At 37.6% G+C, this 24,758-nt stretch overlaps 1 protein-coding gene across 1 annotated transcript in view; it reads left to right on the forward strand.

Annotated features, from left to right (window-relative positions):
* itgb5 (integrin, beta 5) overlaps positions 1–24,417 on the forward strand; it is a 106,650-nt gene extending 82,233 nt beyond the window's left edge. The window contains exons 11-15 of the mRNA XM_069935299.1: positions 2,323–2,545; positions 2,820–2,920; positions 7,715–7,834; positions 13,526–13,692; positions 19,718–24,417. Of these exons, the coding sequence (XP_069791400.1) occupies positions 2,323–2,545; positions 2,820–2,920; positions 7,715–7,834; positions 13,526–13,692; positions 19,718–19,813 (707 nt within the window). The 3' untranslated portion in view covers positions 19,814–24,417. The remainder of the gene's footprint in view (positions 1–2,322; positions 2,546–2,819; positions 2,921–7,714; positions 7,835–13,525; positions 13,693–19,717) is intronic.
* Positions 24,418–24,758: the final 341 nt, after the last annotated feature.

The raw sequence follows: 24,758 nt of genomic DNA on the forward strand, positions 1-24,758 counted from the left end.
AATGAACTTGACCATCCAGTTGCCTACTTTTCAAAAATATTTAATGTTCATTAAAGGAACTATTCCACTATTGAGAAAGAACTGTTGTCCATAATACTTGCTCTGCAGAATTTTGATGTATATCTTGATACCTCTCATGAACCAATTGTGATATTTACTGACCACAATCCTCTGGTGTTTTAGAATAAAATGAAGAATAAAAATAGAAGATTGTTAAACTGGAGTTTAATAGTACAAGAATATAATCTGCAAATTAATCATATCAGACATACAAATAATGTGATAGCACATTGTCAAGATGTTAAAATTGATCATGTATAGAGATGTATACTCTCAACCTTGGGTCAAATTGTTATAACATGAATTATTGTTTATTATTATCACTTTAGTGATTTTTAAAGTCAGTTTAGTTATAACTGAATTTTAACTTGAGTTAAAATTCCTTTGTAGGAGTAAAGTGTGACAGAATATGTTGTGTTTTATTTTGTATATAGTTATGTTTTTGGGAGATTAAGTGTGGCAGGTTTTTTTAGTGTAGGTCACATACAAACACTTCAAAACAGATTTAATTTAAAATGCTGGACCTCTGCTCAAGCCAGACAGTCGAGCTCCGAGTGCCTTTGCAAAAACTTTGAAACATGCCCAAGGGACTTCACTAATGGATTGTTGTTTTGATAAGCAACAGATAAATGAACTCATCGGAGCTGCAGGCTGTCTGAGTGTAGTTTGCTGTTCTAATAGAGTCATGTGGTTTTGCAAGCAGTAAGCGTAAAACAGGCTTTTCTCTGGGTGAGAGGGAGAGAGAATTCAGTTCTGCAATTTTACAGTTCAGCAGCAGCAGCTGGGACTGGAACAGGACAAGCTGGTAAGCTTGTGGAAAAACTCCATTTTGAAGACTGGCTGTGAGTGCTTAGTTCAGCCTGGTCAAAGTCCTTGTGGTTCATACAAGAGAAGAGGACTGGCTGCCTAGTTTTTCACTTGAAATAATAGAAACAAAAAAAAACTCTGTGTCGACCTGTATCTTGGGTAAACTTATACCTCTCATTTTGTTCGTTTTAGATTGGTCACAGTGTTTGAGCTACCGAAAGAAAATAGACACACACACCGAGAGCAGTTCAGATTATACAAATGCTTATTACAAATTCAAAAGCTGATTTCACACTACAATATGCAAGCCCTTCCCAACTATGCTTATCAATGCTTGGACTGGTCCCAACTGCCGAAGCAAGGCAACGACTGCACACTTGTAGTAGGTTGTCAGGGCGCCGGTAGCAGCTTCTCCACCTCCCATGACCGAGACGTTGGGTGGACTCCAGAAGTTCTTCTTCTTGCTGAGAGATGTTGCCTCCTCTCGGAGAGTCTCAAACTTCAGCAGCGGGACCATGGCTTATATTACCCAAAAACTGCTTACCCAAGTACCTATTCCCAGCACAGCAAGAAAGATAAGCAAGCAAGTCAGCATGCTAGACTTCTAACGAATAACATAATTTTCAGCTTATCACTTTGAATACAATGGTTTATTTTGCATCAAGGCTAGGCCTCTGACGGTCTGTGACCAAAACAAGCAGGTAGATTAAATGTTCTTGGTACACAGATGTCCTTTCGTCAGCTAACAGCATCTCTGGCCCCTTGGTGGAATTTAGCTTATGTCTGCTGATTCTAAAACACAAGCAGGTTCTCAGCCTTGCAGAACCCAGAGCTGCAAGTTTTAAAAAAAACAGGTTAGAATCTTCCATTACAACCTGAAAGAAAGAGGTTATTGGGGGGGGTTCTTGGGCAAAACGCTGGTGTGGCTGATTAGAAGAAATCAGTTTGTGTCCAGCAAACAACACATCTCTCTCTGAAAGCTGACAAGAACCTTCCTGAGCGGTAACCACTTACCTTTTCAAGCATCAAAGCCTGGTGAACTTCATAAATGTTAAATTCTGTGCATAGTATAAGAATTGCCTGCAACCAGTGAACTTGGAGGAATGAGGTGAGATTGGACCGTGAATCAAAGAATTTTTCTAACATTCTAACACACACATTACATTAGAATTAGAAGGGGGTTAGGTTAGTTGTTAATAGTCAAAAATTAAAGTTTGATCTTGTTTTCATGTTTAAAGATAGTTAAAAGCAATCTTTGTTTCAGTAACCATTTATCTTGCTGGGGTTCTCTGGGCTTGTAACAAGAGAATGAGTAAAAATAATCTTGTCTGTGGATTATTGCATTGCATCGAGATTTGTCAAGCTTTATCAAATAACCCCTCTTAACACAAGTTTCTTCTAAAAAGTGTGTTATTATCTGAAAGAATATTTCATCAAAACTTCTTGTGTTAACAGGTCATGGAGAATGTCATTGTGGTGAATGCAAGTGCCATGCAGGCTGGATGGGAGATAACTGTAACTGTTCAACAGAATTAGAATTCTGTCTCTCAGATGATGGACAGATTTGCAGCGGTAGAGGAAACTGTGCATGTGGTGAATGTTTGTGCACTGAACCTGGAGCTTTTGGGGATACCTGTGAGAAGTGCCCAACCTGCCCTGATGCCTGTGGCACAAAAAGGTATGGATCAAACAGCATTCCAGAATGGACAGTCATTTTGGTGTGCATGGATGTATTTACGTCTTCTTAATATCCAACAGCTAAAGATAGTTTCAAATTAACTGATGGCAGAAATGGCAAGAAGTTATTTGTAGTATTTCCCCAGAGAGTACCACCACCAAAAGTTGCACTTGCATTTATTTTGCTTGTTAAGATGGAAGATTAATGAAGATGTTTTATTTTAAAGTGTTGTGAAAGCATAAAGAATAATTCTATGTTATTGTGTCTATTGCAGGGAGTGTATAGAGTGTAGATTGTTTAACTCTGGAAGACTGGCTGACAATCAGACCTGTCAAAATCTCTGTAAGGATGAGATCCTGACAGTAGACGTTCTCAGTAAGTGACTCCCATTTCTAAAAGTAAAAATCACATATCAGTGATGAAACATATCTGTATAATACACATATTATTTTAAAACTACATCTCAGAATCTGTCTTTGGATTGCAGAGGCTTCAAAATTCAGAACTTCTAATGTGGATTTAATGTGCAGGTATGACAATTTTGATATAATCCACAATGAATTTTAAGCATAAAATCAGTTCCTTATACATTCTACCTGGCCTTTCAGGGTGATCTTTAAAATGAAGGCAGCAATAGTTTCTACTGCAGTAAATAGATATGATTTTTGAAAACTATTATTGCATTCCTGCCGCAGATTTGGATGTTGAATACCTTGATGCCTCCTAAGTAAGGCCTTTGGCAGAAGAAAACCTAATTAAAAACAATAAAATTAATTAAAGAAAAGGGTGAAAAATCTTACACTTGAACTTACCTTTTCAATTTAGATTAATGACCCTATTCAGGTGAATTATCCCTGGCATTCTTCTGAGGGACCAGCTGCAAATTACATCCAGCCCTTCCACTAAGAGCATTTGTGTCTCCTCTCCAAATTCCATCCCAATATTCTTTCACTCATTACCTTTATTCAATGTTCACTGCTTTGTGACTCTTGCCAATGAATGGTTCATCTCATTTACTTAGAGCCTTTATGATTTTAAACAGTTAACAATTTCCAAATCATGGTTATTTAGACAATTTTCTGTCTATGCTGCTAAAGCCCATTTAATTCAATGATCTATAAATAACTCATCAGTTCAATGTTAAAGGCAAGTCGCAAATCCATGCTAGCTTTCTCTAGTCAGTGCCCACTTATGTAACTGAAGGCTAATTTTCACCTTGAACTTTTCCTCACCAACAAGGTTAAACTCACTCATTCACAGATAAGCACTGGTGTGACCATTCCAGTATTGTGATATGACCACCTCGTTGTTTGTTATAAACAACGGTATAACATTTCATTGCTCCAATCCTCTAGCATTTCTTCTCTTCTAGTGGATGATGATAGCCTTGGGCTCTGCAATTATCTCCCTTACAGGATGTTTCTGGCGTTTTATCCATGAGCTTGGCTACTATGTCCTCTTTAATAATGCAACTCATCATCTCAACTACAGTTACCTTTTCCTGGGACTCCAAGAGCATTGGTAAATTCCTTGGTAAAGATCAATATTAAGTAAGCAAGAAGAACCTAATGTAAAGTAGCTATGCCTTTCCTTTGCCTCAGTGAATCTTTTTTATTTTTGTCTTTGATCACCCTAACGCCCCCCTGCCCCCCCCCCCCCCCCCCATCCAACTGGTTCTCAGCAATCTGATAGCCACCATGTATTCTCTCCAATTTTCTTTTTCACTCACACCCTTCCTAGTCATCCAGGTAGCTCTGGCTTTTAATTTCATAATTATTTTTTTCATAGGAATGTGCCAGGACTGCAGTTAAAGCATCTAGATCTTAAAATTATTCAATATCAGTTTTGCTTGGCAAGGTGTGGTTCTAGCTTTTCTATTCTCATCTTACTGACATTGGTCCTCCAAGTTGTAGTTGGTTCTTTTTGCCTTGCTCTGCTACATTATACTGTACCTTAAGATATTCCCCTACTGTATCTGCTTGACGTAGACGATCATTTCCTAGATCTAAGTCAAGTGATCCCACATTCAGATCAAATCAGATGCATACCGAGAAATATTCTCCTGAACTCACTTAGGAAGCTCCTCCATGTCCTTGTCCTTGATCCCCATGGATGTTTGAGATCTATTATTATCACACTATGGCTTCTACAATTGTCTAATTTCCTTGTAAATTTGCTCCACGATTTCCTTCTATTAAATAGACCAATTAAGTATCATCTCATCTTTAGTGTTTCCTGTCTCTGAACAGATGGTATTTATTCATGAACATTCCAAGGATATCATCACTATCCAGTACTGCACGTTAATCTCCTTCACTACTGCATTTCCTGTTCCTGTCTTCATTTTACTATCTTTCCGGGACCATTTATTATCTGTTTATTACAAATAAATAAAATCAAAATGGCAGTTACTGCAATGAATTTAATAAAGGGGATAAATCACATCTAAAGTATAGGCACCAGGAAAATCCATTACTCAGAGCAGCCATGTTGTGGGATGGACTATATAAAAGTGTGGTATGTACAGATTAAATGTGGCCTTTGAGAGGGAATTAGACAATTTTTTTGTTGAATTAGAATATAATATTTATAATTGTAAACCACTGGATTCCTGTTGGTGAGAACGGTGGGTCAAAAGGCATGATTCTGAGACATATAACTCTAACTAATATTGCAAGGCTATGGAAGGGGGAAAAGCTTATCCGAGTTACTCTGCAAACAGATAGTACAATCAAATGGGCTCAGTGGAAATTCTACTGTATGCAAAAAGATGAGCTCGTCAGACATTAAATGGGACACCACTGAATCATTCTTTGTCCACTAGCCTTGGGCACAATCACAGGACACTTGATACTCTCTTCAAAGGTCAGTAGGGAGTGATGGGTCATCAGAAAATAATGTTATGGATGATCAAGTGGGGATGTTAGGAAAAGGTAGCAACAAATGAACAGTCAGACAAATGTGTATAATGGTTGAATATTAGAAGCACACGCTAGTCAAAGAATATTGGAACATCACATCCCAGCTATGGTCGATGGTCAGATTAAACTATCAGCTTTAGACTGTGGATTAAGTTGTCAAAATGGAATTCACCGGGGTGGTAGGGTTGCAATCACTGTGCTAGGTATTTGGCCACAAAGGATTAAGGGTAAATAAAATGGCTTGCCTGGTAGCCATTCCAACCTGGCATGGTTATCCTTGAACCAAAATGTTTGGAAGTGGTCATTGTTGGCAAGCCCAAGTTCCAAAAGTGCTCCAAAAGCACTGCTGGAATAGGAATGACATTTGGGTGGAAGAATGTCCCTTACATGTGGAAGTGGCCACTCGGAATTCTGTGGTGACAGCACTAATGCAGAAATTAAGAGGAAGACAAATTGGGGAACTACTGAACTGCTGGTCCAGTGTGAATGACAGGGAAAATACTGGAATGTTAGAATGAAGGATGTATGAACAGAACACCTTCAAAAGAAAAATGGGAATAACCACTAATGTTCTCGCATGAATTGAGAATTGGTTATTAGGCAGGAATCAAAAAATGGAAATGAAAAGATTCACAGGTTGTAGTGGCCAAGCCCCAACACGGATTGGTGCTTGAACCCCACCTCTTCATGTCTATAGTAATGATCTGGTTAAGAGGACCAAATGTCATATTTCTAAGTTTACTAATGATAGTATGTGGAATTGTGAGCAGGAAGAGGATGTGAGGTCTTTGTGATATGTACAAGCTGAATGATTAGGTGAGTAGATGGTTGATCAATACAATTTGTGATTGTAGTAAAAACACAGAAATACTGGAATAACTCAGCAGGTATTGCAGCATCCTTTGAAGGTAAAGATGTATTACCACTGTTTCGGGCCTGAGCCCTTCCTCAAGGGGCCATAGGCCCCTTACCTGCTTTTTCGCACACCTTTACTAAAACTGCCCGAGTCCCTCCAGCATTTCTGTGTTTTCACAAAAGGATATTATGTGGCCTTGATGAGACCGTACACAGAATATTTTGTACAGCTTTGATGTCTTTTCCTGAGAAAGCACATTCTTGCCAATAGGTTTGCAGCATATATGCACTAAAAATTTAGAAGAATGAGAGGAAATGAAAGGTCTTGTTTGGTTGGATATAGGTAAGACATTTCCCTTGGCTGATGTGAAGAATTTTTTTTTTCACTCTGTGAATATTTGGAATTCTCGACCTCACGTGGCTCTGAAGAGTCAGTCAAAATACATATTTGTGACTGCAGCAAGAATGAATTTCAGTGCGTCTGTAAATTGAAATTTTATTGGCATATATACAAGTACATTCTATGAGTATTAAGGGAAATCAGGGATAATGCTGGGAAAGAACAGTATGGTCAAAGTTCAGATATGGTTTTTCTGAAGGGCTGCACCTATTTCTTATTATTGGGGCTGAATAGTTTTTTAATACCTGTACTGCTGGAAAGAAGGAAATGTTACATAATTGAACTTCCAGTTAAGTTCAGTTCAATGTAACTGGCACATTTCTTTTGTAAACACAGACACAAGAAATTAATCTGTAGCAACGAAATCCAGTTAATACTTGGTGCATGACAATCAAACACAAGGCTTTGCAAAACTTAGCCAAAAAAATGGACTAAGTCGGCATTCCTACTTGATAGATTTTTTTGGTTTTATTTGTTGAAAGTATTTAAGTTAGGCTAAAGATCAAGGAATTTAAAATGTAGTGTTATTTGGAAAATGCTCGTAACTTATGGCAAAGATGATGAATGTTGATTTTGTTTTAGCATGCTTCTCTTTTTTTTTCCCAAAAGTATGTTGTGAAATTTAATAAATCACAGATGTTTGTACAGAGTATGTTTCATGCATGCAAACTTGTCAAAATTACAATATTGTGCAAGAAGCTGAAAATGCATCACATGCAGAAAATTAACTATTAACTGTGATTACAAATTCTAAGATTTCACTGTATGCTGACAGACATCTTGTTAACTGTGGATATTTGGCTGTTTCCTTTATGGAAAACAGTGGAAACTCTCAGCCTGCTTGAAGTTATGATTGTTTGCATGTTCGATCGTAGCAGCAGGAGTAGCCACTCTGGTCTCTTTGGCCACCATTCAACAATTAAATGGCAGATCTTCCACCTCAGCAATGTTGTCTTGCCATTGGACTGAAGAATATTCCTTTCTGTTTCTCAGAAACCAATGATCAGGATGCAGTTCTGTGCCTATACAAAACAGAAAACGATTGTGTCATGAGGTTTACTTACTCAGAACATATTAGCGGAAAATCTGTCCTTACTGCTCTGAAGGAACCAGGTTAGTTTGTTTTGCACACATATCATATCATTAATTGTGTTCTTCTGACTTTCATGAAATTTTGTTTTATTGTGTATGCAAAACAACGTTTTGTGTTGTTATGAGCCCAAAGGACCCAAAAACCCAGCAGCAATAGATATTCACCAGGACAAGTAGTTACTTAAACAAAAGTTGTTTTTAATTATCTTTAAACATGAAAACAGAATCAAACTTTAACTTACCACCATTAACTTAACTAACCCAATTTAACTCCTTTTTAATTCTAAGCGCACGTGAATGCAATGTGTGTGTAAATTTAAGAAAAGTTATTTGGTTCACAGTTCATTCTCACTTCTCATTCTTCCAAGCTCACTGGTTGCAGGAAATTCTTAACGTGTATAAAGTTCACCAAGCTTTGGCGCTCAAAAGGTAAATGGTTCTTGTAGGTTTGCAGAGAGATGTGTTATTCCAAGATTTCCACAACTGATATACCACCATTAGTCACCTCAATGTCTTGCTGATGAAACTTGCCCCATCAGAGTTCTCCAGATGATAACCTCTTTCTTTCAGGCCACCACAGAGTTCCTTTCTGTTCCGCTTATTCAAAGAGAAACATCAGACAGATAGCACTTTCAGCCATCTGCCACTCTGGAGCTTCTGTTTCAGTTCAAACAAACTTCTCCTGGCTTGTTACAGCTTTCTTTGTCACACATTCACTCACTCAAACTGCCAGGCAGCATGTCCTTCTCTCTCTCACTTGCAAAAACTCCTCACCTTCTCCAGCAAACATTAGGAGTTTGTCTTTTGCTCAATCTGTTGTTTTAGGTAAATAAGAACCTCTCAATGACCTTTCTGTGAAGAGGTATTAGAAGATGGCCTGTCTCTTGCTGTGACTTTTAAAGACAATAGTCCATTCATTTTCTTCAATTAACAGCCAGTTGTGAAATCTCCATAGTTTCTGTAAAGTCACTGAATATGAATTCTTCAGTATTTCAAATAAGATCTGTTTTAAAATATGCAACTAATTTTACCAATTTATCTCCCAAAAACATTCCCAAATATTCTCACAGTGTAGAAAATGGAAGTAAATTCATGAATTCAATGTAGTGCAATTATGTTTGTATATTATCTGTTTAGACAATTAGATATTTTTTGTTATTCTTCTGCTTTATTTGTGACACAAACTTGCATTGGATTTCCTCACTTTTACTTCAGTTTATTTTAAAAGCATGTGAATTATTAAATTAGTAATCTTCAAATTGTTGAATATCACCCTTAAAAAATATTGAAAAAGGGGCCATTCACATGTATGGAATCTAAATTCACACCCAAATCCAGTGCTCAAGATAGAGTTCTTAATTTACCAAACAAGGTTATGGATTCAGATCTAACTTCAAGAAATGGAAATTGGCCCCAGTGCATATTGTCCTTTCAATGATTACTCAGAGACACACCCTTGATAACAATGTTAATTATCCCATGGTACAACAAAAAATGTAAATAATTCATCTTAATTTTTCCTACCAATCTTGATCTGCTTTAAACCATGTCAGTTCAGGAAGTTATCTGCCAACACATATGGCTCTTGACATTTTTTTACCCCCATGCGATTTCAAATTCTAAGATTTCACTGTATGCTGACAGACATCCCTGGCTGCCACGTGAAAAGAAACTGAAGAGCCCAGTGCAAACACCCCTCAATTGATCAAAGTGAATTTCACAATCTATGCTGTTTGTTTTTAATATTGAATTACATTTGGTTTCTACAGCTACAAATTAAGTTGTTGAAAATGTCAGCCAAGTTTCAGCTGTGCACTCACTCTCCTTACTGATTTGACAAGCTCTTGCATGCTTGTCTGATCTGCAAGGTTGGATCACATGGGATCCTGAGAGAGCTAACCAATTGGATTCAAATTTGGCTTGGTGGTAGGCGAACAGAAGATAGGAGTGGTGGGTCATTTTTCTGATTGAAGGCCTGTGGCGTACTGCAGCTATCTGTGCTGGGACCATTGTTGTCATCTTCTTCAGCTATTTGGATTGCATTATAGTCAATGTGTTTAACAAATTTGTGGGTGATGCCAAAATTGATGGTTTAGTTGGAGAAGTTGCTCAGAAAGCTGGATTGCAACATCAGGTTCTGAAAGAAGTAGCTGCAGAGATGGTGAAGGCATTGGTTATTATCTTTCAGGAATCAATAGATTCTTGCATTGTCCCAGAGGACTGGAAAATCACAAATGTCACCCCACTATTCAAGAAGGGGGAGAGGTAGCAAAAAGGAAATTATAGACCAGTTAGCCTGACATCAGTGGTTGGAAAGATTTTAGCATTGATTGCAAAGGTGAGATTATGGATTACATGGAGGCACATGACAAGATAGACCAAAGCCAGGATGGTTTACTCAAGGGAAAATTTTGCTTGACAAACCTATTGGAATTCTTTGAACTGACAAGCAGTCTAGAGAGAAAAAAAATGCAGTGGATCTGTATTGGATTTCCAGAAGGTAGTTTGACAAGGTGCCACACACAAGTCTAAAAGATAAGAGCCCATAATATAACGGGAAACATACTAGCGTGCATAGACCATTGGTTGAGTGCGAAGATGCAGAGTTAGGAAACAGAGATGATAATTTGGTTGGCTGCCAGTTGCTAGTGGTGTTCCTCAGGGGTCAGTATTGGGCTGCTTCTTTTATGTTGTACAATATAATCAATAATTGAATCATGGAATTAATGATTTTGTGGCCAATTTTGCAAATGGTACAAAGGTAGGTGGAGGAGCAGGTAGTGTTGAGGAAATGAGGATTGCAGAAGGACTCAGATTAGGAGAATGGGCAGAGAAGTGGCAAATGAAATACAATGTCGGAAAGTGGACGGCCATGCACTTGGGTAGAAAAAAACAAATGGGTCGACTGTTTTGTAAATGGGGTGAAGATTGAAAATTCCCAGATGCAAAGGGACTTGAGAATCCTTGGGCAACCTACCTTGAAGGTAAACTTTCCAGTTGAGTCAGTGGTAAAGAAGGCAAATGCAATACTGGCATTTATTTCAAGAGGAATAGAATATAAAAGCAGCAATGTGATTTTGAGGCTTGACAGAGCATTAGTGAGCCCACACTTGGAGTATTGTGAGCAGTTTTGGGCTCTTCATTTAAGAAATTATCTATTCTCATTGGAGAGGGTTCAGAGAAGGTTCACAAGGATGATTCCGGGAATGAAAGGGTTATATGAGGAATGTTTGACAGCTCTTGGCCTGTACTTGTTGGAATTTAGGAGAATGAAGGGGAGATCTCATCGAAACATATTGAAGGTTTAAAAGCATGGACAGAGGAAATGTAGAAAGTTTGTTTCCCATGATGGGAGAGTCTCAGGCAAGAGGCCACAACTTCAGGACTGAAGGGCATCATTTAGAACAGAGATGTGGAGGAATTTCTTCAGTCAAAGGGTGGTGAATTTGTGGATTTTTCTTTGCCACAGATGGTTGTGGAGGCCAAGTCATTGGGTGTACTTAAAACTGAGATTAATAGGTTCCTGATTAGCCAGGATCAAAGGTTATATGGAAAACGCCAGGCAGTGGGGCTGAATGGGAGAATGGATTGTTCAAGTGAACCGGTATGGACTTGAAGGGCCAACATGGCCTGTTTCCGAGCTGTAAACGGTTATATGATTGAATAGTGGGGAAGACTTGATGGCTGAATAGCCTACTTCTGCTCCTATGTCTTATGATCTTAGACAACCTTCCTCACTACAAGTTTACAACAGAATTCAGATCAACTGAGAAAGTGGGCCAAGGAATGACAGATGGAATTTAACTCATGAGGTGGGGTATTTTGACCTGTCAAACCAAGGCAGAATTTAGGGTGAATCGAGAACTGTATACCACAAAGTGACCCAAGGGTGTAAGAACTGAAAGTGGCGATGTAAGGGCATGGTAGTATAAAAGGCATTTAGTATGCCTGCCTTCATTTGTAAGGGCATTGATTATAGGAGTTGAGACATCATGTAACTGAAGTACAAGATGTTGGTGAGATCACATTGGAAGTATTTTTTATTGTGGTTTGGCTTCCCAATTATAGGAAATGATGTCATTTAAACTGGAGAGAGTGCAAAATAAATTATGAAGATGCTGTGACTGGAGGATTTAATTCTCCCTGGAACTTAGTAGGCTGAGGGGGTGACATCATAGAGGTATATAAAATAATGAGGGGTTTAGCTAAGGTAAATAGTCATGGTCATCTTCCCCTGTTGGAGAGTTTAAAACTGAAGGCATAGATTTAAGGTTAGAGGGGTAAGATTTTTAAAGAAATTACCCAAGACACATCATTTTACAAAGGGTAAAACACAAAAGTCTCAACAGTTGAAATAAAAACACAATGTTGGAGAAATTCAGCATGATGAAGGGCTGAAGCCTGAAATGTTGGTTATTTATCTTTTTCTTTCTTTATAAAGGATACTCACCTGCTGAGTTTCTCCATGATTGCATTCTTACTTTCTACAAAGGGTAGTCTATGAAAACTACATTATCCCAGTTTCTTCAAGCTTGTAGTTTCTACTACAATTTCCATTCTTTTCATTGCTATGCCATCTCCAACATGTTTCTCTTGCACTCATTGCACTCAAGGTCCATGCCTGCTTCACATCCAATTCAAAGTTTGTCAAGACTCTCTTTCAAAGGGTTATAATTGCTGGGGTCAAAATCACAAATGTTTCAGTGACTATCTTACCCTTGTTTGTTTTTCACTAACCCTATAGCAATTCACAATATATTCGTCAATTGCATTACCACTATTGGACTGCCCATCTGAGATTTTTGCTCATATTTTTCCAATTTAAAAATTGTATGTTTCAGAATGGCTTCTATCCTGTTCCTACAAATCATCTCTGGAAAGTTAAGCTCTTCAGCACCATCTACATTCCACCTCTCATTGCCATTATTTACTAGCTTCTACTTTAACGTTGACAAGCATTTACATTCCTGGCTCAACTACTCTCATTCCTTCCCTAGACTCGCAGTACTGTCAGGCTATTGGTCCACTGTCATGGATGAGTCAATTTAATCAAACTGAATCATTGAAAATTTGAAAGTTGTTTTTATTTTCTTTGACCAGATTCTACCATTGAGAGAGAGGTCCTGCCCTGGTTCTAAATGTCCACCTGATAGACACTTTGTACATGTGAATAAGTATTTTTGGGAGGGATAGATGTACCAGCTGCAGGCAGGCATCTTCAGCTATCTGGGAATAAGGCATTTGCACATTCCTTCTCCTTCCCACCAACCACCCCTGCCAATCACCCATTAGGAACTGAGTCAATCACCAAGTCGGTGAGACTGGGTGGAGGCCACTTTTACCTGTGTGACTGCTGCAAAAAAGAATTTTGTACATGAACATGACAATAAACTCTTGAACCTGTACTCCTTTATCTAAGCAACCTACCGAGGAGCCCAGCTAGGCTCAAAGACATGCATCTAATCATCAAGTAAAATAGTCGAGGGAAAATATTAAATACTCATCTCAATAATCACTCTTAACCTCCTCTGAAGTGTTGGCATTTCTCTTTCTCACTGAACCACTTTGGGAGTTTCAGATATTAATTATATTGTTATGGAACAATTAAATAGTACTATTTTCAAGATAATTAGAATTTGAAATCTGCATTTGCAGAATTAGATGGACTTATTCACCTGTTATCCTATTTACCGACTTGCTCTCATTTTCCAGATTGTGCAAGTGAAACCAACCCAGTGACAGTACTGGTAGCAGTGGTTGGTAGTATTTTGGGAGTGGGCATTGCACTGCTTGCTATTTGGAAACTGATTGTGACAATTCATGATAGGCGAGAATTTGCCAGATTTCAAAATGAACGATCCAGAGCACGATACGAGATGGTAAGAATTTTGGTATACCTTGTACTTGTGTGAAATTAATAATTGCAAGCAATAAACAGAAATTTTCAAGTATACTTTACATTAGGTATATTGAGTCTTGAAGGGTGCAGCAGGGGAGACCATGTTGTGAAGAGTCTCAGTGTAAGTTCAGATCTGTGTGCAATTTAAAATAGGCTGTATAAATAAAGCTACTACTGTTTTGTGCTGCTGGCTTTCTGAAGCACTTCTTTCCTGGCTAAGAGGCTGATATCTTGTAACTGGCATGCACCAGTTTCATCCTATGTTCCAAAGGCTTACAGTTAGTAAGTCAATTGGTCACATCGATGGGGTGGGGTGGAAGGTCCTGTTTCTGTGCTGTATCTCTAAATTATGTAATTAAACAAGTAAAGCCTACAAGAAAACCATAGGACTAAGTTATATCAGTTTTTTTTGGACACAGAGTAATAAAGCACAGAACAGGTCCTTTGGGCCAACTTGTACATACCAACTAACTTGGTATTCTATGTTTGTCCCATTTGTATGCATTTGGTGCATATCCTTCAAATCCTTTCCTGTCCATGTATCTGTCTAAATGATAGACATATTCTAAATATACCTGCTTCTTTTGCATCCTCTGAGGTCACCCTTCAGCCTTGTGCACTCGAGGAAATAAAGACCGAGAATATCCAACCTCACCTGGTAGTTCAAGCCCTTCAGTCCAAGCAATATCCTGCTGCTCCTCTGCACCCTTCCAACTAATTGATACCCTTCTTATAGTTGGGTAACTAGAACGACACACAGTACTCCATGTGGTCTTACCAGTGAAGACATGTATGTTCAACCTTTCTTTATCACCCTGTCCACTTGAGTCACCACTTTTATAGGAACATCGGAACATAAGAAGTAGGAACAGGAGTAGGCCAAAAATGGCCCATCGAGCCTGCTCCGCCATTCAATAAGATCATGGCTGATCTAATTTATGACCTAATTCCACCTACCTGCCTTCTCCCCATATCCCCTAATTCCTCTATCATGTAAAAATTTATCTAAATGAATTTTAAATATGTTTAATGAAGCAGCCTCAACCACTTTCCTGGATAGAGAATTCCAAACATTCACTACTCTCTGGGAAAAACTATTTTTCCTCATCTCTGTCCTAAATCTACTCCCCCAAATCTTGAGACTGTGTCCTCTCGTTTTAGTTTCGCCGGCCAGCTCAAAAAACCTTCCTACATCTATCCTATCCATACCCTTCATAAACCTATATGTTTCTATAAGATCTCCTCTCATTCTTCTGAACTCAAGCGAATACAATCCTAGACGATTTAATCTTTCATCATAAGTCAACCCCTTCATCCCAGGGATCAACCTAGTAAACCTCCTCTGGACCGTCTCCAAAGCCAGTATATCCTTCCTCAAATATGGAGACCAGAACTGGACACAGTACTCCAGGTGTGGTCTCACCAGTACCTTATACAGTTGCAACATTACCTCCCTACTCCTGAATTCAATTCCTCTAGCGATGAAGGCCAACATTCCATTTGCCTTCTTAATAACCTGCTGCACCTGCAACCTAACTTTTTGCGATTCATGCACAAGCACTCCCAAGTCCCTCTGCACAACAGCATGCTGTAGTTTTTCACCCTTTAAATAATATTCAGCTCTTTTATTTTTCTTGCCAAAGTGGATAACCTCACACTTACTAACATTGTACTCCATCTGCCAGACCTTTGCCCACTCATCCAGCTTAACTATATCCCTCTGCAGACTCTCCACATCCTCATTACAATTTGCTCTTCCACACAATTTGGTGTCATCTGCAAACTTGGCTACACCACATTTTGTCCCCTCCTCCAAGTCATCAATGTAAATGATGAAGAGTTGTGGGCCTAACACTGACCCCTGCGGCACCCCACTTACCAACCTGAAAAACTCCCACTTATCCTGACTGACAACCAATTTTCAATCCAGGCCAATATACTTCCCCGGACTCCACTTTCCTGTAACTTACTGATAAGTCTCTTGTGCGGGACCTTATCAAACACTTTCTGGAAATCCAAATATACAACATCAACCTGTTTCTATGCAAAATTCATGTAACAATGTATCTGTATTCTCAGGTTTCTGTACTGCAACACTCTCCAGAGGCCTTGCCTTTGACTCCGCAAATCTTTACATTATACTTACTAAAAGCAACACCTAGTTAAATTCCATTTGTCATTCCTCGGCCCACCTTTCCGACTGATCTATATCCTGTTGTACTTGGATTTCTTTCATCACTGCCCACTACACTACTAATTTTGGTGTTATCTCCAAATTTAATGGCCATGATAATTGCTTTGTTAAATACATTATGATCTGGAAGCCAAACAGTGGACCCAAAATCAACCCTGCAGCACACCACTGGTCACAGGCCTCCAATTAGAAAATCAGTTCTCCACTTTACCCTTGGACTCCTTCCAGTAAACCAGCTTTGAATCCAATTGACCAGCTCACCTTGCAAAATAACCTGCCGTGTGAGACCTTGTCATAGGCTTCACTAAAATCCATATGTACAATGCTGACTGCCTTGCCCTCATCAATCCCTTTGGTCACCTCTTCTTTTAAAAAAAATTCAGATTTGTGACCCATGATAGCGCACACACACAAGTTATGCCTTATCCAAATGCTGGTACAGCTAACAGTGAGGAAGCGTACAGGAGGGAGATAGATCAGCTCATTGAGTGATACCAACAATCTTGCGCTCAATGTTAGCAAAACCAAGGAGATGATTGCGGACTTCAGGAGGAAGTTATGGGACCCAGTCCTCAGAGGGCTCAGTAGTGGAAAAGGTCAAGAACTTCAAATTCCTGGGTGTTAACATCTCCGAGGATCTGTTCTGGAGCCTCCATGTTGAAGAAGGCTCACCAGTCGCTATACTTTGTGAGGTGCTTGAAGAGATTCGGTCTGTCACCAAAGACTCTCAAAAACATCTACAGGAGAGCATTGTGGCTGCTTGCATTGCTGTCTGGCATGGATGCACCAACTCTCAGGACAAGAAAAAAAACTCCAGAGGGTTGTTAACTCAGCCTGCGACATCACAGACAACAGAGTTCACTCCATCGAGGACATCAAAAGAGGTGGTATCTTGAAAGCAGGCTCAAACATCAAAGACCCCTACCACCTAGGCCATGCCCTCTTCACTCTGCTACCATCAAGAAAAAGGTACAGGAGCCTAAAGACGAGCACTCAGCAACACAAGGACAGCTTCTTCCCTCTTACCCCCTGCCATGAGATTCCCGAATAATCAATGAACCAAAGACACTGCCTTATTTTTCGTGTACTATTTAAAAAAAATTATTGTGGTAAAAGTGATTTTTATAAATGTTTGCTCTATGATACTGCCGCAAAACACCAAATTTCGTGACTTGTTCATGACAATAAATTCTGATTCTCCCCCTCAATCTCATCCTGATGTCAGGCTCATTGGCCTATAGTTCCTTCCAATATCCTTGCTGCCACTTTTTTTAAATAACAGCACAACACAAGTCACTTTCCAATTTGGCATTTCACACAAAGCCATAGATGTTGCAAGTGTCTGTATGGGCCTCCTTAATTACTTCCCTAGCTTTGTTTGCTTGCTGGTCACCACAGTACCTTCTCACTGACTTGTCCTTTCCAATCTTTTTATTAATCATATTATAGATAAACAATACATGAGGAGAATAGTACATCATCAAAAAGGCAAAAAAATCACTATATGCATCATATGATACAACATATTGCATTCAATTAATGAATATATTATCTCCTCAAACTGAAATCGTCAAAGAAAAACAAAATTATACAAAACCCCACCTAATCGAAGTAGAAAAAAAAGCAAAAAAAAAAAAAAAGACTCTGCAGTCTATCCGGAAAATTTATTAATAAAAATTAATTGTCTGGTCTTCACCAACAAAGAAAAAGGAAGTAAAATTAAGTATATTCAGGAAGGGAAAGTAATTATATTAACTAAGTCATGTAGGAGTAATTTATAAACGGTCACCATGTCTCTTCAAATTTAACAGAAGTATCAAATGTACCACTCCTAATTTTCTCTAAACTTAAACATGACATAATTTGAGAGAACTATTGAGTTAAACTAGGTAGATTTCCATTTAAATAAAATTGCTCTTCTAGCCAACAATGTAGAAAAGGCTAAACCCAATGTGTGGAAATGGGAACTCATCCCATTTCTGGAACTATAATTCCAAAAAGAACAGTCAATGGGTTAGGTTGCAAATTGATATCCTGTATAGCTGATAGTCTTAAAAATATCTATCCAATACCTCTCCAACATAGAGCATGACCAAAACATACGAGTTAGAGAAGCCACTTCTCATTTACATCTATCACAAGTAAGACTGATGTTAGAAAATATGGGCCAATTTGTCTTTCGACATATGAGCCCGATGTACCATTTTAAACTGAATCAAAGAATGTTGAGCACATATTGAAGAGATATTAACCAATCCAAAAATCTTCTCCCGTAATTTCTCTGGAAGATGTAACTCATGTTCCTCTTCCCAGGCCCTTTTAATTTTGTCATTAGAATTTGATTGCAATCTTATTATAAATGTTATCTAATAAATATTTATGAGAAGGGTTAAATGGAAAAAAAAGTATCAACTAATTCTGGTTGGTATGATGTTGGAAAATTAGATAATAAAGTATTCAGAAAATGTCTAATTTGGCAGTATCTTATAATATAATATATTAAAATATAATATATTTATTATATAATTGTTCAAAAGATATTAAGCTACCATCTATATACAAATCTGAAAAAAATTCCTTTAACTTTACAAATTTCTACATGGTCAAACCAAAATGTATACAAATAACCTTGAATAAAATCTGGAATGTGCATTTTAATTACATATGAATTATTTGATTACAATTTTAAAACTATGGAGAACAGGGGCAAATAAAGAAAAAAAATGATGGAGAGCACTGTATATCATGGCCAGGGAGAGACCTCCCAAGAGTGTTTGGCCTTAGAGGAATGATGAAACAAGGTTATAACAATCAGGAATAAAGATGAACAATATCATTATCAAGGTAAAAGAAGCAAAAATACAGATCCTCTGAAATCCTCATTTATCCAATTTGTAAAAAACAATTCAGAAATCCTCATTTATCCAACATTTTTTTGGAGCCAAGCTAACATGGGACATCGGGCTGTTAGTGGCAGTGTGGACTTTGGGCTCTTGGCATGAGTGGGGCTACGCTGGGGAGGTGTCAGTGACCAGCATTTTTTTTAGTGAGAATTAAACATTATTTCATGCTTAAAAAGCCTTCCCTTGTGGTTTGTTGTTGTTTAAACACTGTTACAAGTGATTTGTTGTTGCTACTGGGCTGTTTTTAAAAAATGACCAGTTCTACAAAAAAGATTATCCAACATAGGCCAGATCCCAACCATCTCGGATAATCAGAGTTGTAATGTATACAAAAGGAATCTATTAGGAATTTCAAGAGAACTTACTTGCATTAACACAAGGTACAGTGTACAAGTTTTACAGTTAGCTGATAAATCAGAAGAAAAGAATTGAAGGTTACAAGAGGAGCAAGAGGAGGGTTATGTCACCAAATGGCAAACCTAATATTGCCCATTCTCCTTTCTGAATTATCTTAAGCAAATTTCCACCCTTATTACAAGCAGTTGGACTTCATTTCTCAATGATTTACTTTGTAGGCCTGAATTTTAATTTCCATCCAAATGTCACTTTTTTTCCCCACAGTCAGACCACTAGTTGACTCCAGCTAACAGAGTTGGGAAAGGGAGGGTTTAGACGGGATGCTTCTCGGTGAGAGTGCTAATGTGGACATGTGAATACTTCTCTTGGGTCCAGGTAATGATACTTGGATCTTGCAACAAGAGGTTGGGTGATCAGCAGATGCCACAGAAACAAATTCCACCATAAATGTAAGCCTTACTTATTTGATGTAGGTAGGGGTTTATGTGGGGAAAGAAATTACAGAAATAAACTTCATTAGCCTGTACTAAAGCCTTTCTTTTTCCTTTCAGGCAACCAATCCATTATACAGACAACCCATCACCATTCATTCGGTTGAAATTCTTCCAACAATGCACAACAAATCTTACAATGGAATTGTTGATTGAATTGTGAGCAAGATTGCAGTGCCATGAATTTAGGACGTGACTGGGATGGCATTACTGAACTTAGGGACTAGAAGCTGCCTTTCTTTTTCGCACAGTTATCTGAAAGACTGAAATTATGGTCCCCTGATCCGGAGGAAAAAAAACACAGAAGTCTTAATTAGATCTATTAACTAATGTACTTGAAGAAAACATTTCAATGGGTTTGTTACTTTGTTTTGGGTTGATGGAGATGCAAGCTGCATCTTTTAACAGGACAGATAACTTTTACAAAGAAAATACATGTTGTTGTGTGATTTAATAAATCAAGAGCCTATTGCAGGATGTTTAAGAAATTTGAGACATGCAGCACAATTTACACCCCAGGTGCATTTCAAATAGTGGGAGGAAACCTGAGCCCCCGTGGAAAACCCATGCAGACATAGGGAGAATGTACAAACTCCTTACAGACAACGCAGGATTTGAACCCTGGTCCCAATCACTGGCGCTGTTAAGGCTTTGTGCTAACTGCTATGCCAACTGTGTCGCCCAATTAATCCCATGTATTTTTTTTAGTGCAATGAACCACAAGCAATGTTAGCCTATTATTCCCAGAAATGAACAGAAGAGGCATTAAGGGATTTTAGCATACCTATACTATAATAATTTTTAAATACAATGCAAAATGTTGTCTGAGCCATTTTGGTATTGAAAATTTGTTTGGTATAGACATTGGTAGGTCTCCAGCTCATCAATAGCAGAAAATGTGGCATTAAACCAATCAAAACAGAAGTGGGAAGTTTAATAGTCCTGCATTATTTTCAATCTGGTATTTCTCAACTTGGATAGGGTGTCTGAGTAAAGCATTACGCAGTTTTGATATTCTGCAAAACAACTTGGGCCACAGCCATTATAAGTTCATTTCTGTTCTGCTCTACCCCTTACCCAATAACAGAGTATCCCCCATAACCACTAACCTCACCTCACTTTTTCACTTTCAGAAACCAAGCATTTTGTGGATTGCTGACAAGCCTGAATATTAAAATTGTAGTGGTTCAAAGTTGATGGAATGGCTCCAAAGGTCACCTTTTGCTTCACTTTTTTGAGGATCTTTGTCCAAGGTTGATCTGTCAATGCAATATCCCTTGCACATTCAGAATATATTCTTACTTTAAATTGACTCATCCAGGCTATTGAGGCAAATTATCAACTTGTTGTTTTAATTTTTTATTGCAGACCAAATTCCTAATATTTTTTTAAATGAGGTTGTAGAATGATACCCAGAATTGAGACATTAACGGAATTGTATTACTTAGTTCTTTTTATATAAGAATAGGTAGGCATCCTGGGAGAAGTTAAACATTCATTACATGAATTGCCTTCAACTTATTGAACCATTTTTAAAATAATATTATGAAGCATTTTGTATTTGTAAAGGCATTTTAGCGAAGTTAACTAAAACAATGTGGAGCTTCAAATCTCTTCTGAGATTTCAACTTTCACATTATACAAGTATTTCTTTTATAATATGAAGGTATTTATTTGATCAGAATAACCAATGTTGATATGTTACAAATATAATTGAAGTTTGGCTTTTGAGGCGGCAAGAATCAACAGGTTTTGTTTTCAAATTCAGATGTGGCTAAAATGCCTGAGGATAGAATTGTTGTTTTTAGCTAATCCTTATATTGAGAAAATGTTGGCCAATATATTGTTTCATGTTTAGGCAGTGGTAAATACTTGAAAAACAATTAATAAAAATACAAAAGTAGTGAGATAATGCTAACCTACATACAGCTTTTGATATTTAAGAAAGGAAGGGGTCACAAATGGCTATGAAATTGATTATTAATGACAGGGTAACTACAGTTTGGAATATTAATATTAAAGTCTACAAGCTTTTCTTTTCATTAAAAAAAACTGCAGATGCTGGAAATCTGAAAAAAAATATTGGCCATACTCTGTAAGTCAGGCTGTGACTGTGGATAAAGAAACCAAGATGTCAGCTTAATGGCTCATCAGAACCATTAGCTCTATACAGTAGAAGTCCAAAATTCCAATCCCAGAAATCCAGACCCATCCTTGAATCCAGATTTTCAGAAACTTTCAAACTTTTAAAATTTAGCAGGCTTTTGTGTGTACATTAGTGCCACAGATGTACAGCAGTATTTTTGTTTTCCTTTAAAACTGCTCATTTTAATAAATGAAGCATGCTGCGTTTGCTAACAAATAAACTATCATTATTTACCTGTTCATCTCTTCTTTCTTCCTCCTTAAATTTGAATTTTAAAAGGACTGCCCAAGAATCTGGAAAATCCAAACCCACCCAAATCCCGAGCAGTCTGGAGTTTTAGACCGACTGTATTTCCCTAGCCTGTATAAAGTATCCCCAGCATTTTCTATTTTTACTTTAAGAAAGCTGTGGTTGATACATTTTGAGAATATAACTAGCAGAATAGATGAGAAAGAATAATATCTGTATTTTTAAAAAAGATAGTTCATAAGCTCAAGGTACAAAATAAATGAGGGTAATATCATGGATAGAGAATTTTTTGATTGATCATTTATGGGGTGCCACAAAAATTGATACTTGGGGATAAATTACATTCTATATAATGACTCAAATTAATTAATAGAGCAGAATGTAGCCAAGCATGTCAATATCAAATTATGTGAGGAAATGTGACAAGTAACAGATGGAGAATAACTTTGTGAAATGACAAGTTAATCATTTTGATACCACAAAAATATTTCTTTAAGTTATAATAAACTAGTAAATAATTGTCCATAGTAGAATTTGGATTGCATGTATCCAGTGCAGGAAATATTACACCAAAGTCGCAAATTGGTTTGTTGTCCTTTTTGCAAGATTCTTGGAATACAATAGTAAATGCGCAGGTGTTTACTTATGGTACACCTGAAGTACTATGTACTGTTTTGTTTAAAAATAATTTATTTGAAGGCACATAGCATCATTTCTCGGAGTGAGGGATTTAATCTAATCAGGAATTATACAGCAATTCATTCTTCCCCCATACAATTAAAGCATGGAATAATCCTCACCCGACCAGTCTCACACAAACGGACCCAGTTAAATTTCAGACAGCTCTTCAAAAATCTCCTCCTTAAGCACATCCACCCCCACCTCCAGTTTAAATTCCATACGAAATACTTTGGAGGATCAAGAACCAAGGAAATGATAAATAGATTGGACCCATGATCACTGCAATTTAAAAGAATGAGAATGGATTGTTTTTCCTTTAAATAAATGGATTTAAGAGGGATTAATGGTGGCTCCCTAGCCAGAACTAGGGCGTATGATGTTCATAAAAAAGTCAGCCATTTATGTTGGAGACCAGGATAAATGTCCTTATCCCTGACTTTGGGAATCTTTGAAATTTTCCACTGCAAGAGAATAGGAATGGTCACTCATATTCTCTGCAGTGAAAGAGAGGATAATAATCTGGAGTATATACAATAATAAAATAATTAATTTTTGAATTGTAATAGGAAAACGTGAACCTGAAAATTAAGTGGAGAAAGTGAATAAGAAATGTGTAAGCCCTATCCTCTGCTATGTACTCTGAGCACGATGTCTTTTTGTCTTATTCAACAGCCGAGTAAACTGAATGCTAATACAATTTTTTATTTAATTTAGACATGCAAAATGATAACAAGTTCTTTCAACACATGAGCCCACGTTGCCCAATTACACCCAATCAACCTATAACCTCTCCCTTTTCCCCCCCCCCCCCACCTTCAAATAGGTTTTCAACGGTGGGAGGAAACCGGAGCACTCATGAAAAATCCACACAGTCATGGGAAGAATGTACAAACTCCTTACAGACAGTGCTGGAATTGAACCTGGGTTGCTGGTGCTTTAATACCCTTGGTTTAACCGCTTTGCCAACCGTGCCACATTTCTACTCATATTTTCTTGTTAGGTTCTTGTGTTCAGGTGATATATTCTTAATTTTAGGATATTTGGTGAGAATGGCAACTCCAACAAAAAAAGAGATTTACTGAAACCTTAGCATTAATGTTGCTATTCTTTGCACTTGAAGATTAAGAAATCTGATGGATGTTCATAGTTTAAAATTTTAAGATTGGTAGAGAAAACTGATTTTTCTTGGTCAGAAATGGAAATTATAAAGGAGATTTAAAGGTTTAAGTATTGCATAGGGTACATGACAAAAAATAAATGAGAAAAGAATGAATTTATAAAGTATATACTTTTTCCCCCCATTTCTTCCTATGAAATTGCAGCACTTTTACTCCATTGGCTAAGATGTACTCAGAAAAAACATCAAGATTGTCCTTTTAACTTCAATTCTTGTGTACACACAACTAGCTTTTAAATACTGTACTATGAAGTGTTACCATTATGGAAAGAAGTAATTTGTCAAATCTGCCTGTGCTCATTCTTTGAAAAAGGTGCATTAGTCCCCTCTCTTGATACACAGTATAATAACCTCTTCCCACCTCACACATCTCGCTGATTTTCTTTTTGAAAGTTACAGACAAATCTGCTTTACAAACCTTTTACACAGTACAAGATTTACTGAGATTGTTTACGATAATCAAATTGCTTTTGGAAATTATGCAATAAAAAAAGTCCATGGAAAGAATTTATGACTTTCAGTAATTGTGAAAAGTTTACATTAGTTTCAATATAATTATGGAAAGGGATAGGTCTGGTCCAAAGATTAAGATTTTTGAGTGGGGGAAAGCCAGATTTGAAGAAATGAGAAGGGATTTGCAAGGTGTGGTTTGGGCTGATATGTTTTATGGGAAAAAGGTAGAGGAGAATTGGAGGGCATTTTAAGGTGAGATTTTGAGGGTGCAGAATCTTTATATTCCTATTAGGATAAAAGACAGAGCCAAAAGTTTGAGAGAGCCGTGGTTTTCAAGGGAGATTAGAAAGTTGGTTCGAAATAAAAGGGAGGCCTATATTAAATACAAGAAACAA

This window comes from Narcine bancroftii, chromosome 4 (assembly GCF_036971445.1).
Source record: "Narcine bancroftii isolate sNarBan1 chromosome 4, sNarBan1.hap1, whole genome shotgun sequence".
Lineage (NCBI taxonomy): Eukaryota > Metazoa > Chordata > Chondrichthyes > Torpediniformes > Narcinidae > Narcine > Narcine bancroftii.